This window comes from Rattus norvegicus, chromosome 1 (assembly GCF_021556685.1).
Source record: "Rattus norvegicus strain SHRSP/BbbUtx chromosome 1, alternate assembly SHRSP_T2T, whole genome shotgun sequence".
In the NCBI taxonomy this organism is placed as follows: domain Eukaryota; kingdom Metazoa; phylum Chordata; class Mammalia; order Rodentia; family Muridae; genus Rattus; species Rattus norvegicus.
Window position 1 is genome coordinate 117,001,635 of NC_141534.1, and position 16,464 is coordinate 117,018,098.

Below are 16,464 nucleotides of genomic sequence, written 5' to 3' on the forward strand. Positions count from 1 at the left end.
GTAAGTACATGAAACAGCTTATCCATCACTGATGTCATCTGATCCATTGCTTTCCTATTGCTGAACTGTGTGTACAGCCAGTTAATGAATCATAGTTTTAATTATGCACTGTACTTACTTATATCCCTACCTCCATGGCTAGGGTTTAAAAAAAACAAATTTTAGTAGAATCCTCCGACTTTTCAATCTGCATTTTCTTCAAAACACCCCAAATGTAGGCAATAGTCAGTAATACATAACACATTTTAAATCTCTTTCTACCTCCTCTCATCTGAGTTAACTCATAAATGAAAATGCCCCCTTATGCATTTTATAACTATTTTATTAAATTAAGCAATCATAGGGTTGACTTTTTTATCTATCCAGGTAGATGATCCATGACAGACATTGATCAGTCAGTCTTCTGATTGCCGAGATTTCCCACTTTATTTCCTTATACTGCCCTCTTGGTCTGGTGGGAGAAACTGTTTTCTGTAAGTACATGGAGTGCTGCCCACTGGACACTTCCTAGAGATACTGTCAGTTAGTCCTTGTCAGCTCAGCCCCTAGGTATCTCTGGTAAAGCTAACACTGTTTTAAATTTCTCTGTTGAACACCAGGCTGAAACACTCTTCAGGCAGCAGCATGCTTTATAAGTCTTTCCATAATTCAGGGTAGGTGTCTGTTAAACATCTAGGAACAATAGACTCACTGCTACACTGTTGTCATTTTCCAACATTCACAGCTACTCTGTAGAAACTGTTATTGCCTCTTTATTTAAACTTTTAATATCAAACATGACAGGTTACTTTATTAAACAGTTTTCTGAGTATAAATAAGAAAGTTATTAGGAAAGGTTTAATACGAAAGATCCTGGTATAAGAAGCACTGGGGGAACATTTCTGATCTAATTTATGGCCTTTGAATCTTTAATTTACAAGTATCTAAGTGATAATGACTGAAGCGTCATATGTTATTCTCTTAACACCTATGTATAATGACAAGTCATAAAATTATGTGGTCTTCTGTCATTATGTATCCTAACACGTTACTTAGAAATAAGACATAGACATGAATGAACGAGCATGTATGTGCCTTTGACTGCTTTCAACTTCAATCACGTTCCTCCCTCACCTACACGGGAAAGATTTTACGCGGTCTTCCATCTGTTGTAATGACACAAGAACTAATTCAAATTAGAGGACAAACATTAAAGGAACTAGAGAAGGTATTTTTTAATTTCATTTATAAAGAGGACCACATGAGATAGCTCAGTGAGTTAAGGTGCTTGCCAGTCAAGCCTGGTGACCAGAGTTTCATGTTTGGAACTCAGGTAAATCTAGAATAGTAGTAACTTCATAACTGTTCTCTGACCTGCAGATCTGCACCGTGACAGGTTTCACAACACACATATCACATGAGCATGCAGACAGACACGCACCTAAAATAAAAACTTTCAAGATTCTCTTAAAAAAGAAAAATGAGGCATTTGCAGGATATTGCTCTTTTCTCCAATATCAGTCCAAACCCATTCGTGTACTAAGAGGTGAACATGTCTTACTCTGTACCAGGAACCCCTGTGTACATCCTTGGCACCATCAATACTTGAGGGAACTCATTTTCATAGCTTCATTTAATAAACCAACTGCCTTCAAAACTGATACTAAATATTGACAATATTAATACAAGTAAATGACAGTGTTTTATCTTAATAAGGTGCCTTTTCTTCATTTCTCTTCCAGTCTTTGAAAAATGATGAGCAATCCTCCAAAACTGATGTTCAGAAGCTTCTAGAGTTAGGCCAGAAACAAAGGTAAGATGGGAGTTCTATATTAGTTTCTATTATTTTATTTTCCTTTAATTTAATATTTCCTCCCTACCCCTACACCTACCCCCTCTATTTTACAACACTATTAAAATACAGCCAGGGAGTTTACCAAAACAGATTACTATGTATAAACTTATCTTCTGTGTACACTTGGGTGCATATGAGATTTATACCGGACTTTGTGTAAATAGTTATCTCGTACCATACATCTACATTTTAGACAGCAACTGAGCAAATTAATTAAGCTAGAAGCAGTTACATAAACTGCTGAGACCTATATTCTTGGGGTCTGAACTATAAAAATTCATCAAATTCAGTGTCCACATAATTCCAAGCTGGCTTTCTGATCAACAGGCAACTACACATACCAAGTAACAGAACAGGTCCCTGATTTTAAGTCCAGTCATCAACCTGGGTCTCCACTGATGATCTTATATATTGACTCTGAAACCTGTCTTTGACATTGACATGCTTTCAGATTAGGTCAAAAATGTAGTTAAGAGGGCTGGAGAGATGGCTCAGTGGTTAAGAGCATTGACTGTTCTTCCTGAGGTCCTGAGTCCAAATCCCAGCAACCACATGGTGGCTCACAACCATCTGTAATGAGATCTGATGCCCTCTTCTGGTGTGCCTGAAGACAGCTGCAGTGTACTTATATATAATAAATAAATAAATCTTTAAAAGAATGTAGTTAAGATATCAGTGTCATACATTACTCTTTATTATGTACAATGGTGAGTTTTGGCTCTACATTATTAGATACTAATATTAAAATAGTTTTATATCCTATATTATCTTTTTCACAATTTCTTTTAACAAAAACAATAAGCCACAGGCTTGGTAGTTTATCACCTCAGTCATCTACTGTCTGGGTGATAGACTGTTTTTTAATGGTGTATTTTGGGTTTCTTGTCTGCAAAACACAGCTCATTATCTTAATATCTGTTTTATTTTAAAAGGGAGTTTGAATGAATATAAAACACACTGACCTCTTAGAACTGGGGAGTTTAATAGTCTTCCTGTTCTACTGGGGTGTTTGAAGTGTTCAGAGTTGGTAGAATTTGGTCAAAATTATAAGATTTCAGTTAAAAAAAAAAGGAAAAGTATGTGGTATCTATTGAACAACATAGCAACAATCCAACATTGTATTGAAAAATGTGTCAACAAAGGGAGTAATTGTTGCTTAAAATAAACTAAGAATTGTGGAAATTATTATGTTAACAAATGACTTCATCTCAATAAAAGCAAATGAATAAAAGATTGAAAAAAGCCTACAAAAATAATATCTGAATAACTCAAATCAGGTGTCAGTGATTAACAAAACTGGAGAGAACTGGGTCTGAAGTCAAATATTTTAGGGGATGGCCCAGAGTAGATCTCAGTGTCCAACATTGAGACCTCAAAGTAAGTAGCTCGCAGGGAGGGGAACATTTAATTTCAGGAGAATGGTTATGCTAACTCCATTTAGGATGAAAAGGAGATATCAACAGTAGGGAAGCTACGGTTCCAAGGGGACAGAAAAGACTAGGAAATGAAGACTTTCTTTTGTTAGAATCATATTGTTTCAGAAAATTTAGCCTTTATCATAGGAAGGCACAGGTAAGGTGCCTGAGTAAAAGTGTAGTACTTGACTCTATTTTCTTAGGTTTTTAGGTCTGTTTATAATAATATACAAAACCCTTAGTCCAACTGGGAGAATGGCGTTAAGTCTATACAATATATTTAAGTAATCACCTACACTTCTGTATTACCCACAAGTTCTCAGATGACTGAACATCTGTTCCAATAAAAAGATGAAATAAAGCAGATGTGCCGTATTGAAATTTCAGAATTTTATACAAAATTACAAAACTTGTTGAAAATAAATAACTGACTTTGTGTCTACCATTAAAATCAGCATAGGAATCTCAGTAAATTTTGTCCATAACAGTAGATAATTTCTCCAAAACCAAATTGAATGACCTGGAATTCCCTTCATGAACAAATAACAAGTTAATAGACTATTTCTATGTATCTGGGACAAATTTTACATTAATCTAGAGTATATGATGTATTCATATATAGCCATACAAAAAGGTGTGTGTGTGTGTGTGTGTGTGTGTGTGTGTGTGTGTGTGTGTGAGGGGGTTATTTCTAACAATAGAGACCAAGAAAAATGTGTATGTATGTGTATGTGAAAGACAGGGAGGAAAATAATAGATTATAAATAGCTGATAAGTACCTGATAATGACATTAATATATAGATGATAGGTGAACCTATATTAACTATTGAATAGTACCTTTTAAAATATATATAACAGACTGGAGAATATTCCCAGAAGACCCTTGGGTTGACAGAGAGATATTAATCAACATTATATCATTATTAAAATGATGGAAGCAGAGAAATGACCCTGGGGGTGTCTTATAATGTGTAAAGAATAAATGGGAAAACATACTTTGTTCTCTCTGCTGGGTAGAGGGAAGGGTTATTAGAGGCAACAAGGACTCAAAGCCCTATAAGAGTATTGACCACTGGCATGTTCTCTCAAAACCAGAAGGGAGACTGGGGAGTGGCAAACTTTTTCCCTATAAGTTACTGATGGGTGTACCAGTTCATTACCACCTGACATTCATGTTGTGCTGTGAGAAAAATATAAGTGAACATTACACAAAGAAGCCTCCCAATACGTGCATAATATGGAGACCTAGACTAATATAACCAAGCATGTGAACAATCTCACCGTGTCACAGGAACCCACCATTCTTAGAACTAGGGATTCAGTTCTGCACCAAGGGGGCTGTGAAGCAGCCAGGCCTAATTATATGGTTAAATCCTCCTGAAGCCAGCAAGCCTGGGATCATCTCCCTCATAGCCTAGGATCTGTAATCTGTGAGGCAGGCACCTAAAGCTGGAGAACACTGGGTTGGTTATAGAAGACAGAAGAAAATGTGGTGACAAGTTTCGATGATGTTTTGTCTTGTTCCCTCTTCACCTTTAGATACCAGAATACAAGATACTTTTATTCCTTCACCTTCTATAAAATAATTTATTAACTATTAAATATATTATTCATAGTTTAAGACTAGCAATGGACAGTTTGAATATAAAATTTAGAATGAAAAGTAAGTTATTTCATTGAATGTATAATTCATATTTCAACCTGCACTGGAAGATCATTTCTGTCCATCCTTCCTATTGTTCTTCCTTCCTTCTGTTTTCCCTCTCAGTAGAAGTGGTATAATGCTTTCCTAGAGGTGAGAGTGCATATGCGATGGACACGATGCCACCACCCCTTAGCACACCAGTTTTCTATAAGACCCAGATATCATACTTTGATTTGGTATCATACTTTGACTTGCTAGATAATATATTTATATCTATTACAAATGATATTTTATTTTATGTTATTTTGTATTTAATATTTATATATTATCATAATATATAATTATTATGTCACAAAATATCTTTTTAAAATTTGCTATTCCACACTTAAGTGTTCATATATGTAACTCTCCCCAAGAAAGCTAGAATTTAACTTTAGACTATGAATTAAGAATTTGCACAGGACAGGAATGAATGATTCCAAAATAATGTATTCTCTCTGTGTGTCTCTTTCTCTGTCTCTCAGTCTCTCTGTCTCTGTCCCCTGACTGTTCTCTCTCAAATTTGCATAATCACAGTACCTAGAGCAGAAATCTAGAATATGGAGAATGTGCCCACTAGTGGAAAGGGTAACACCCCATCTTGTGGGGCATCCTGCTAAATATGTGTATGCATGAGGTCTTTATATGGTGGGGTGTTTGTTTAATGGGTGTAAAATAAGTAATTTGCATTTCCAGACTTTGTGCTAAACATTTGGTTTATTAGGTCATTTAAACTTTGCCACAAATCTACAAAATGGCTATATTATTGTGCCTAGTTTTAAATAAAGAAATTTACAAGGAGGGAACTTTATCACTTATACAAATTAACAAAGCTAGCCTCCTTGCAATTGACTGCAGAATTTAAACTAGTTTTGGTTCTCATGGAATAGAACAGTGCTCTGCTTTGTTGATTTTGGACAGCTTCTCTAGGCATGGTCATAAACATATATGTGCACTCTATGGTACACACATGCACACACACATACTATAATATAATATTTTGAGATGAAATTTTGGATGATAAAATCAAGTCAAGGCAAGTAAATATTATTAATTCAATATGCTTGCATTCTAAGTTCCTAAGAGGAATACAGAAAATAATCATTTTAAGTTAGCACATAAGATAATGACTTCTATCATAACATTCAAACACACATACACACACACACACACACATCAATTTTCATTCATATTCACTGCATTACTATCATCTGTTCAGAGCCTCAACTCTTCCACTGAAAACCTTTCCTGACTTCCATTAACGATATGAGAGACAATTTGATATTTGTTTTTCTCCACCAACCCCTGTTATTTTAAAAAGATATATTCTGTGCATACTAATGATCTTGGGTTTATGCATATATAGTCATATATTTTCTTTTCTGTGCTTATAAATCCATAGTTAGAACTAAATCTCTTTGCCTTATGATTCCATGAAATAATTCTCAGGAATATAAAGTATATCTAAACCAGAATGCTATAGAATTAATCAATTATGATGATTGGAATGTTACAATAATTTCTTTCAGAAGTCTATAATGACTTTTGACCCAGCATGTTCCTGCCCTACATGCTGTTAGTGAAATTAGCTTTCCAATTCAAATTAGTACATTTGGTTGATTAAACATATTTCATTGTTCACAGTGACTCACACTGTGGGATTCCTAAAGAAGACAATAACAAGACAATTTCCCTTAAGTATAACCAGCTTTTAGGATTTTCATGAAAGACAGTCCCTTGTTATTGGAGTATTTAGATGCATATTTTGTATCTGTGTAGCCTTTCATAATTATAATTAACTGCTCCTTAAATTTAGATAGATATACAAACTTCTTTTTGTAAAGTTCATGGAAAATAGTGGAAACATGTGGTATCATCCCTTTCCTCGTTTTTCTACTAACGTAGGGAAGAAATGAAGTCTCTCCAGGAAGCCCTGCAGAATCAGCTTAAAGAGACATCTGAGAAAGCCGAGAAACACCAGGCCACAGTGAGTGTGTTTATATTTCTTCTTTGCCTATTAGCTTTGGGTTTGAGAACTCATTTCTTCCTTTTCTCACATTACTATAAAGATACACCTTTAAAAATAAAAATAAAGTCACCATTAAAGAAGCTTAAATCATTGTGATCAGAATAATACTTTGCCACAATTTAATATAAGAAAAGATGAATTTTAATTGGAGGGTCTTCTAGCTCCTACTATTCTCTGTAAGGGATGAACCGAGAGGCAGATGAGGGAGGGAACTGGCTCAGGTTCACGTTAATGCTTAGTGGATAGGATGGAAGCTTCAGTGTAAGCTAGTTAGTCTATGCAAGTCTTTAGGCTGTCTCTGACAGCCATGGCTTGGAATCATTCAGGGGCAAGCCCATACCACGTGCTTAGTCAGCAGTCCTACAAACTATTCATAAGGTAAGACACAGATTAATGGGCCAACTGATCACCACATCTTTTCAAGAAGATGTCCTTTTGACCCTCGCACTTTGACTCTTACCACTGATATTCACCAGCAACAGGAAAATAGGGTCCCGAAGCAATGCTGGGATAGAGATCTCAACTTCATTTCCCACGCTCACTTTTGTACCACTAAACGGATAAGATTTTTATCTCGTACCTATTGCCTGAATCTGCTTTTTAAAATATAACATATAGTATAAGAATGTGTTAAGAGGTCAACAGATTTGAATACATTACTGAGGAGAGGGATTACCATAACTGGGTATGTCATGCCCAGGGCCCACATAGGGAAGGCTAGAGCTGGCCACCAAGCAGAATAGGACAGGCGACCCCACTGTGATTTCAGAGGCAATGCAATATTGAGACAGATAAAGAGGGTTAAGGTGGGCTGGGTGAACAACTGCAGTAGCCATAAGACATAAGAGCTAACCCACGCTATGGGTATCTACCCCTATGGTCATGAGGGCAGGTCTGGAGTGGTTTGGAGAGAGGCTAGAGGTCATTATTCCTGAGCTGGTTTGTTGTTATTTGAAAGCACGGTCCTGAAAGTATAAAATCCATTGTGGATACAGTGAGGTTGGCAAGAAACTAGAGAAGTGCATTTCAAGTGCATTATCGGGCTAGACAGAATGAGACTGGTCCTTGGTTGGCACATAGTTCTTTGAACAGACTCTGCAGTACCAATAAAATAAAGCCTCAGAATTAGAAACTAGAAACAAGATTTATTCAGGTATCCATCTTGGCCAATTACTGGAATCACAGGCACTCCAAACACTGTCGTGAACTTTTTATTTGCAAAACTTCTAACAATTTAGACGAGTGTAGAGCTTTGCTTCTGAAACTCAGTTCAGTTTGTCACCCAAGACAAGCTGATTCCTAAGGGCAGCCTTTCTCACAATGACGGTCTGCTCTGCTGTGTGCCGGATTGTTTCCTGTTAAGGATTTCTCATTATCTCTTCCATCTGTCAAGATAACACATACTTGGATGGCATGAAAACACTCAGTGATTTTATGTTGGATGTCCTAATGCTTGGCTAATCTGAACACCAAATGCCTTATAAAAGAATGGACAATTTTTAGTACTTGCCTAGTCATTCCTTTCTTATACCTGATTAGACTGTTGGATGGTTCTGTCTGCAATCCCATTTCTGCTTTGACCACAGACTTTATTTGACTTTATCTTGGGAAATTTAATCTGATAGAAAGCAATGGCCTTGAGAACAGACATACTCTATTCACTATTTTCTCAGACCCTTGTAATAAAGCCATATTGCTTTATTGATTCTTTCCTTAAGAGTTATGACTCACAGGAGGTAAATACCTCTCTTGCTAGTGGGCAGAGCAACTAACACACAAACCACAGCGATTCCCACACTTTATGCAGACAGAATTTTGAGACCACTGTTACTCTTGAAAGAGACAGGACAAAGACAGAATAACCAATTGTAGAAATGTCATGGATGCAGAGTATGCTCCCTGTGATCCAGCCAACATGCTCTCAGTACCTCTCTCATAGATTTTCCTTAAAGCCTTAGCATCCTTATCTCTATCCTCCTAACATTTTTACTAAGCCTGAAACTGTCTGTAAGAACTGTATGAGCTTGCTATTCTAAGGATAATTCCTGTTGCGCCATGTATTTTGAGGGCTTGATCAAACTCTGCCAGTTTGCTCATTTATCCAATTAAAACAATGTATAACTTTAAAATAATAAGGATTATATTAAAAGTATAATTATATCTGGCATACAGTCTATAGTAGACATGAAAATGCTGCTCTATCCTTCCCTCTCTGCTCACTATTTTAACTCCATATTCATATATCGTTATTTAATTTTTCTCAGGCTCTCTTATTGACTACTTGAGATTCTTATAAAGCTATTCATTGGGTAATTATGATTCTGTGCACACACGGTTCTAAGCAGGGAGGATAATGAATTGTACCTAACATCAAAATTGTAGGCTATCATCACCAATACTGGCTCCTAATTTCACCTTAAGCATTATCAAGGATGACATAGGATTTATATCTGACAAGGAAAGATTCAAGTAAAGTGGTCTATTCTTAATCATTTAGGATGTTTTAATGTTTCAGCTCTAACTCAATGCTAATCAAAATCATTTAACTACACTATCCAGATACTATACATGGATTTCTATAAGCTGCTCTTACAGGCTAACAATTAGCTGTATGAAGTTGATCTCAGATTCTGAGTTACAAAAGGTCCTCTTGCAGCAGTGAGCTGGATCACCCATCTAACAGTGATCACTAATTAACCATTTCAAACTTTATCCTCATTAATAATTACAAGACAATTCAATTTTGGTAATGCCTTGTATTTTCTTACATTAAGTCAGGTTCTTTCTGTTGTTTACGATAACTGTGTTAAATACTTTAAAAGTCATACACCTCCCTATATTTATATTTATTTAGGCATATAGAAAGTGAATGTGAACACATTTAGGAATGATCCTGTGTTGGGAAGCAAATGATTGTATTATAGCAAAAAATACATATCCTTTATGCATTATATTTGTTGGAATATTATAAAGTAAAATAACATTTTCAACATAAGCTGGGAAATAATTCAATTTAAATTGCTAGTTTTCGGGTAGTGGGATGATGTGAAGACCATACAATTTGCTTAATTCCTGTATTGAAGTTTAAAAAAATGTGCACATTCATTCCCCAATGTGATAGCAAAATCATGAAATATTTGCATTACTAAAAGAGCAGCTCAGAGAATAAAGCAACGATTCTAGGTGACCAACTTCAAAGAAAGCTTTTCCTGAGATGTCTCTAAGTGCAAAAATGAAAGGACTTCTTTGGATTTCTTTGATCTTCCCTGCAAAGTGATAAGGAGATGAAAGGAAAGCCATGGTGATAACAGGATAACAGCACATATAGGGTAGTAGCTTTCCATTCAAACATCAGATTCCTGGAGCAAGAATTTTCTTTTAATTAATTAATTAATTAATTAATCAATTTTTACACTCCAGATTTTATTCCCCTCTTGGTCCATCCTCTGATTGTTCCAGAGCCTATACATCCTCCTCCCCCCTCCCCTGCCATCCCATCTCCATGAGGATGTCCTCACCCCACCCACCCCATGAGACCTCTAAACTTCCTGGGGGCCTCCAGTCACTCGAGGGTTAGGTGCATCTTCTCTGACTGAACCCAGACCTGCAGTTCTCTGCTGTATGTGTTGGAGGCCTCATCTCAGCTGGTGTACACTGCCTAATTGGTGATCCAGTGTCTGAGAGATCTCAGGGTTTCAGGTTAATTGAGACTGCTGGTCCTCCTACAGGGTTACCCTCCTCCTCATCTTCCTCCAGCTTTTCCCTAATTCAAGCAGAGGAGTCCACAGCCTCTGTTCATTAGTTGGGTGCACATATCTGATTCTGGGTCTTTCAGTTGCTTGTTGGGTCTTTTAGAGGACAGTCATGATAGGTCATGTTTTGTGAATGCCCCATAGCTTCAGTAATGGTGTCAGGTCTTGAGGCCCCAAAACCTGAGCTGGAACTCTTTATGCAACTGATTTTTCATGAGAAATGACAACTTGGGCCATTCTGGGACAGGGGAGTTATCAAAGCTCTACATCAGGTGTGGTAAGAATGTATGTGCTATTCACACATAACGACAGAACTAGTAAAGGACTACGAAATGCAAGGAGGAAAGCAAGGTTCCAAACTAATGAAAATTCTAACGTATTAGAAACCACAGCGAATTATGACAGCTTAACTACATTAACAAGGAATCTTACATAGGACAAAATAAAATTAAAAGAATGGGAAAATGTATATAAGATGTTAAATTTAAAATTGAAAGTATTACTATTTATAGTGAGCAAATTAGAAAAAATACATACAAAATAACTTTTAAGGAAAGTAATTGGCACAATACTAATGTTTTCTAAATAAAAATACAGAACAAAGATATGGCAAGCATAAATGAAATCATCATATACTACTCTGAATAGACAGTAAAAACAACTTTACACATCCAGCTTCAAAAACCAACAGTATATAAGCAATAGTAATGCGGAGGAAATGAGAAAATAATTTAAAATATAATCGATAGTGTAAATTATTAGAAATATGTAAGAAATCTAAATTTTCTGAACAGATAAAAATGTTATGCATTACATAAATAAGACATGTTAAGACATAAGTAATTATATATCCAAGAATACTAGTACTACATAGGAAGTTATTCTAAATTATTATAATCTCAATAATTATAATGTATAAATAATTTCTTAATTTAAAAATATAGACCAAATTTTTCATTATCATTTATATTAATGAGGAATTCAAATAAAAGTAATAGTTTCCAAAGAAATACTTAGTGAAGAGATTTCTTTAAATACGTTTGTCAATAAAAAAGGATTGATACCAATTCATTGATTATTCTAAATGGTAAGTAATAATGGACAACAGAATTTTATTTGTATTGTATTTGTATTGTACAAACCAAATAAGGACATGGAGTGTGTATTGGGAGAGGATGAGAAGAAATTGTCTTATGAACAGTGTTACAGTTATACTAAACAAAATGATATTAAACTTATCAGATCAGCAAATTTAAAAGAGTGTAGTCATGATTAAAAAAAAGTATTTTTACAAACCAGAATTTAAGGATGATTCAAATATTCACATTAGTAATGGAAGCATAAATAAAAACATAATGAAGGATAAAGGCCACATGACCAAGAGATGAACAAAAGGCACTTTATACAATGCAGTCATTTCATGAGAAAAGATGAACCAATTAAGAAAAAGAGGACTATTTGTTAACATATAGATTGCTTACAGAATCTAAAACCTAATTCTATATGTTATATGGAAAGGTCAAAAGCTTTCTGACCCTTGGATCAAGACAAGGATGTTCATTTTCATGATTTTTACTCAACATGGTATAGGGGGGTGCTCATAAATGTAATCAGACAAGAAAAAGAAAAACATCCCAATGGGAGAAGTAAAATTCAAAAGGTAACTTTTGCAGATGTCATGACCAAATATATCAAAATCAAAAACATCTTTACCAGAAAGACTTTTAAGTCATATTTGTAGATACAAAACTCACAAGCAAATGTGAACCCTATTCTTACATCCTAATAGTGAACTAGAAAATATGGATGAGTCAGCAATGCTTTACAATAGCTTTGGATATAAAGAAATACATTTAACAAAAGAAAGGAAAATGCCTATCAAATATTATTTTAAAAAGTTAGATAAGTTAAAGAAATACACAGAAATGCTTCCTATATTCATGGACGAAAGACTGCACATTGTAAAACTTTTACACTGACCAGTGAGAACTGTGGATTCAATGAGATGTCTATCAAAATGCCTATTATGAAAATGCATATGATAATCTTCAAAGATCTTTCAAAAATATCTTAAAACTGATATAGACATAAAAATTCCTTGACCCAAACTTTTCTAGATTAAAAAACAGAAAAGAAACCCAACTAAACAACTCATGATGGTCCTGCCTTATATCCTTTAAGGAATACTACTGAAAGGTAAAACGTAATCAGAGTATAATGTATGGAAAATAAAATTATTTTCAATAAAAGAGAAAAGCAACAATTAAAAAATAAATACCAAAGTGGAGGCATTACCATATGCTAGTATAGACTATTCTTCAATTATCTTATGTTAAACAATATGATATTGATATGAATCTCGATGCACGGACCTATGGAGTAGAATAGAGACAAGTGCCCACTTGTTTATTTTACAAAGGTACTTGTGTGCTTTGCTGAGAATATAAGTCAGTCATATACATGGTAAGCTTGTGGACGTTCCTTATATAAACAATCAGTATAAACACACAGCAATCCTGATCCTGGGCATATATATTAGTTACTTTTCTTACTGATATTTCAGAATTTCTGATAGAAGCACTTCAATTTATTAGCATTGATGGAATAAGTCTATTGTCTCACTTGGAGGTAAGAGAAAGTTGAGATGTGGTAACAGGATCATGATGAACCTGATCACATTGTATCCACCACACTCAGGAACCACAGAGAGATTTATTGTTGGTTCTCAGCTCTTCACCTTGGCTTCCTTTTATTTTCATTGAAAATCGATTTTTTTTCCACGTGGAAAGGTTTAATGAAAGAAGAAGAGTAGAAGAGAAGAGGTGTAAAGGTTAGCCATGAACACATAGAGGGAAGGGGGATGGGGAGAGAAGGGACAAAGGGGAAGAGGACAAGAAGGCAAGAGGACAAGAGCAAGAGCAAGGCGCAAGAATGAAAATTGATATTTAATGCAATATATTCTGATATAGGGCTTTATATATCTTGATGAGAAACGTATATCTTATCAATTGGATCAGAGGTTATTGTGTTCTGTGTTCTTTCATGTGGCGATTTAATTGAGTTCAAGAGAGTGTGTGGTGGCTAGACACAATGGGCCCGCCCGAGAATTGGGATGTGTGAGTCTAGCATGGTGGCAACCTGCCTTGGGAACTATATAGGTAGAGAGATTGTTGCCAGGCTCAGAGAGTAGCCATTGGCAGTGTGATATGGAATGGACCTTAGCGGGTGAGACGCTTGTTGCCTGAGATGAAAATATCCCATAAATGCATGTGGTACTACAGTGATGGCACCTAGTGCAGGATAGAAGGAAGCCTTTTTTTCTTTTTTTAATTTTACCGCAACAGGTTAGACCCAAAGACTTTGTGCCACTGTCACACTAGCCCATCTTGCAGGGAAGTCATCATTGTAGATCTAAGGTTTTGTAACTGTATTAGCGTTTACCTTTCTCCTTTGGTAACATGCAGACTGCCTTCCAGTACCACTAGTCAGTAAGGACAAAGGCTCTATGTAGGTACCAGTTCAACTTCTCCATGTTTAAAGTTTTGTGTAGGTGTTTTCAGCAATAGGCCTAACCCAAAGCAGTTTGTGGAGAGCAAACAGTAGTCTTGGCAATAGCATGGGTTGTTTGGGATTTCCTACGAAACCCCCCTCACTAAGAACTTGATTAGATGTAGCCCATTCCCGGGAACTGGAGGCTTCATTTAGTGAATGAGATGTTCAGTTTGGAGGCCACCTCCCACATTATTTGGTGATTCCATTCAGATTGCCTTCACTTATGTTTTAGGATGCTTCTGCTCTATTAGGTCTCCAGATGACCTCAAATGGCTTAGTTTTAGCTGTCTCATATTCTCTACATCATTCATCTCCCTCTTCTTCCTCCCTGTTTTGTTCTCCCATTTGAGGGGCCTGCCCCTAGGATCTATCTGGATTGCCTCACTCAGGATGATTTTTTTCTTTTTCCTTTTTATAGGATATTGTATATATTTATATTTCAAATGTTATCCCTTTTTCTCCTCTCCCATCTCCCCTTGCCCTGCTTCTGTGAAGTCTCCCACTCCCACACACCCACCTCACAGCCCTGGCATTCCCCTATACTGGGGAAATGAGCATTCACAAGACCAAGGGGATCTCCAACTACTGATGCTGGACAATGCCATCCTCTGCTACATTTGTGGCCGGAGTCATGGGTCCCTCCATGTGTACTATTGGTTGGTGGTTTAGTCCCTGGGAGTTCTGGGGCTTTGGGTTAGTTGATATTGTTGTACTTCCTATGGGGTTGCAAACCCCTTCAGCTCCTTCAGTCCTTTCTCTAACTCCTGCATTGGGGTCCCTGTGTTCAGTCTGATGGTTGGCTTGAGAGCATCTATACCTCTATCAGTAAGGCTCTGGCAAAACCTCTCAACATCCGTATCAAGTTCCTGTCAACAAACACTTCTTGGCATCAGCAATAGTAACTGGGTTTGATGGCTGCATACAGGATGTATCCCCAGGTTGGGCAGTCTCTGGTGACTTTTTCTTCAGTCCCTGCTCCACTCTTTACCCCTATATTTTCTCCCGTGAGTATTTTGTTCTCCCTTCTAAGAACTGAAGCATCCACATTTTGGTCTCCCTTCTTGAGCTTCATATGCTCTGTGAATTGTTTCTTCGGTATTCTGAGTTTGGAGCTAATATCCACTTATCAGCGAGTGCATACCATGTGTGTTTTTTGTGACTGGGTTACCTCTCTCAGGATGATATTTTCTAGTTCCATCCATTTGCCTAAAAATTTCATGTAGCCATTGTTTTTAATAGCTGAGTAGTACTCCATTGTGTAAATGTACCACTTTTTCTGTATCCATTCCTCTGTTGAAGGACATTTGGTTTTTTTCCAGATTCTGGCTTTCTTTTTTCCAATTGCATCCATTTATCTGAGAATTTTATGATTTCACTTTTTAACAGTCAAGTAATATTCTATTATATTAATGTACTACATTTTCTTCATTCTTCCATTGAAGGACATTATAGAGGTTTGAATAGGGTTGGCCCCCACAGATTCATGTGTTTGAATGCTTTGACCTGGAAGCAGCACCATTAGGAGGTGTAGCTTTACTGGAGGAAGTGTGTCCTTGTTGGAGGAAGTTTGTCACTATGGAGTTGGGCTTTGAGATCTCCTACACTCAGGTTCCATCCATTGTAGAATATAAACTCTTTTTTTGCTTCCTGGGGAAGATAGTTTCCTCCTTGTGCCTTTGCATCAATATGTAGGAATCTTGGCTCCTCCAGCCAGTAGGTCTGCTTGCACAATGCCATGCTCTCACCATGAAAATAATCGATTAAACCTTTAAAACTGTAAGCCAGCACCAATTAAATGTGTACCTTTATAAGAGTTGCCTTGGTCATAGTATCTCTTCACAACAGTAAAACCCAAACTAATACAGATATATAGGCTGTTTCTGATTTCTGACTATTATGAATACAGCAGCAATGAACACAGTTGAACAAGTGTCTCTACAGTAGGATGTAGAGTCTGTTGGGCATAGTTCCAAGAGTGTTGTAGCTTGACCTTGAGGTAAGGTTAATTATCATCTTTCTGAGGAACCTTCACATTGATTTTCATAATGGCTTTATAAGTTTGCACTCCCACCAGCAATGTGTATCCCGTCCCCCACATCCTTACCAGAATAAGCTATCATTTGTTTTATTGATCTTGGCCATCCTGACTAATACAAGATAAGATCTAAAAGTAACATTGATTTGCATTTCCCTGATG

At 36.4% G+C, this 16,464-nt stretch overlaps 1 protein-coding gene across 8 annotated transcripts in view; it reads left to right on the top strand.

Annotated features, from left to right (window-relative positions):
- Luzp2 (leucine zipper protein 2) overlaps nt 1-16,464 on the top strand; it is a 400,419-nt gene that overhangs the window by 194,977 nt on the left and 188,978 nt on the right. For all 8 annotated transcript variants that reach the window (XM_087659561.1, NM_001432775.1, NM_001432773.1 and 5 more), the window contains 2 exon segments: nt 1,722-1,792; nt 6,840-6,921. In XM_087659561.1, the coding sequence (XP_087515687.1) occupies nt 1,722-1,792; nt 6,840-6,921 (153 nt within the window).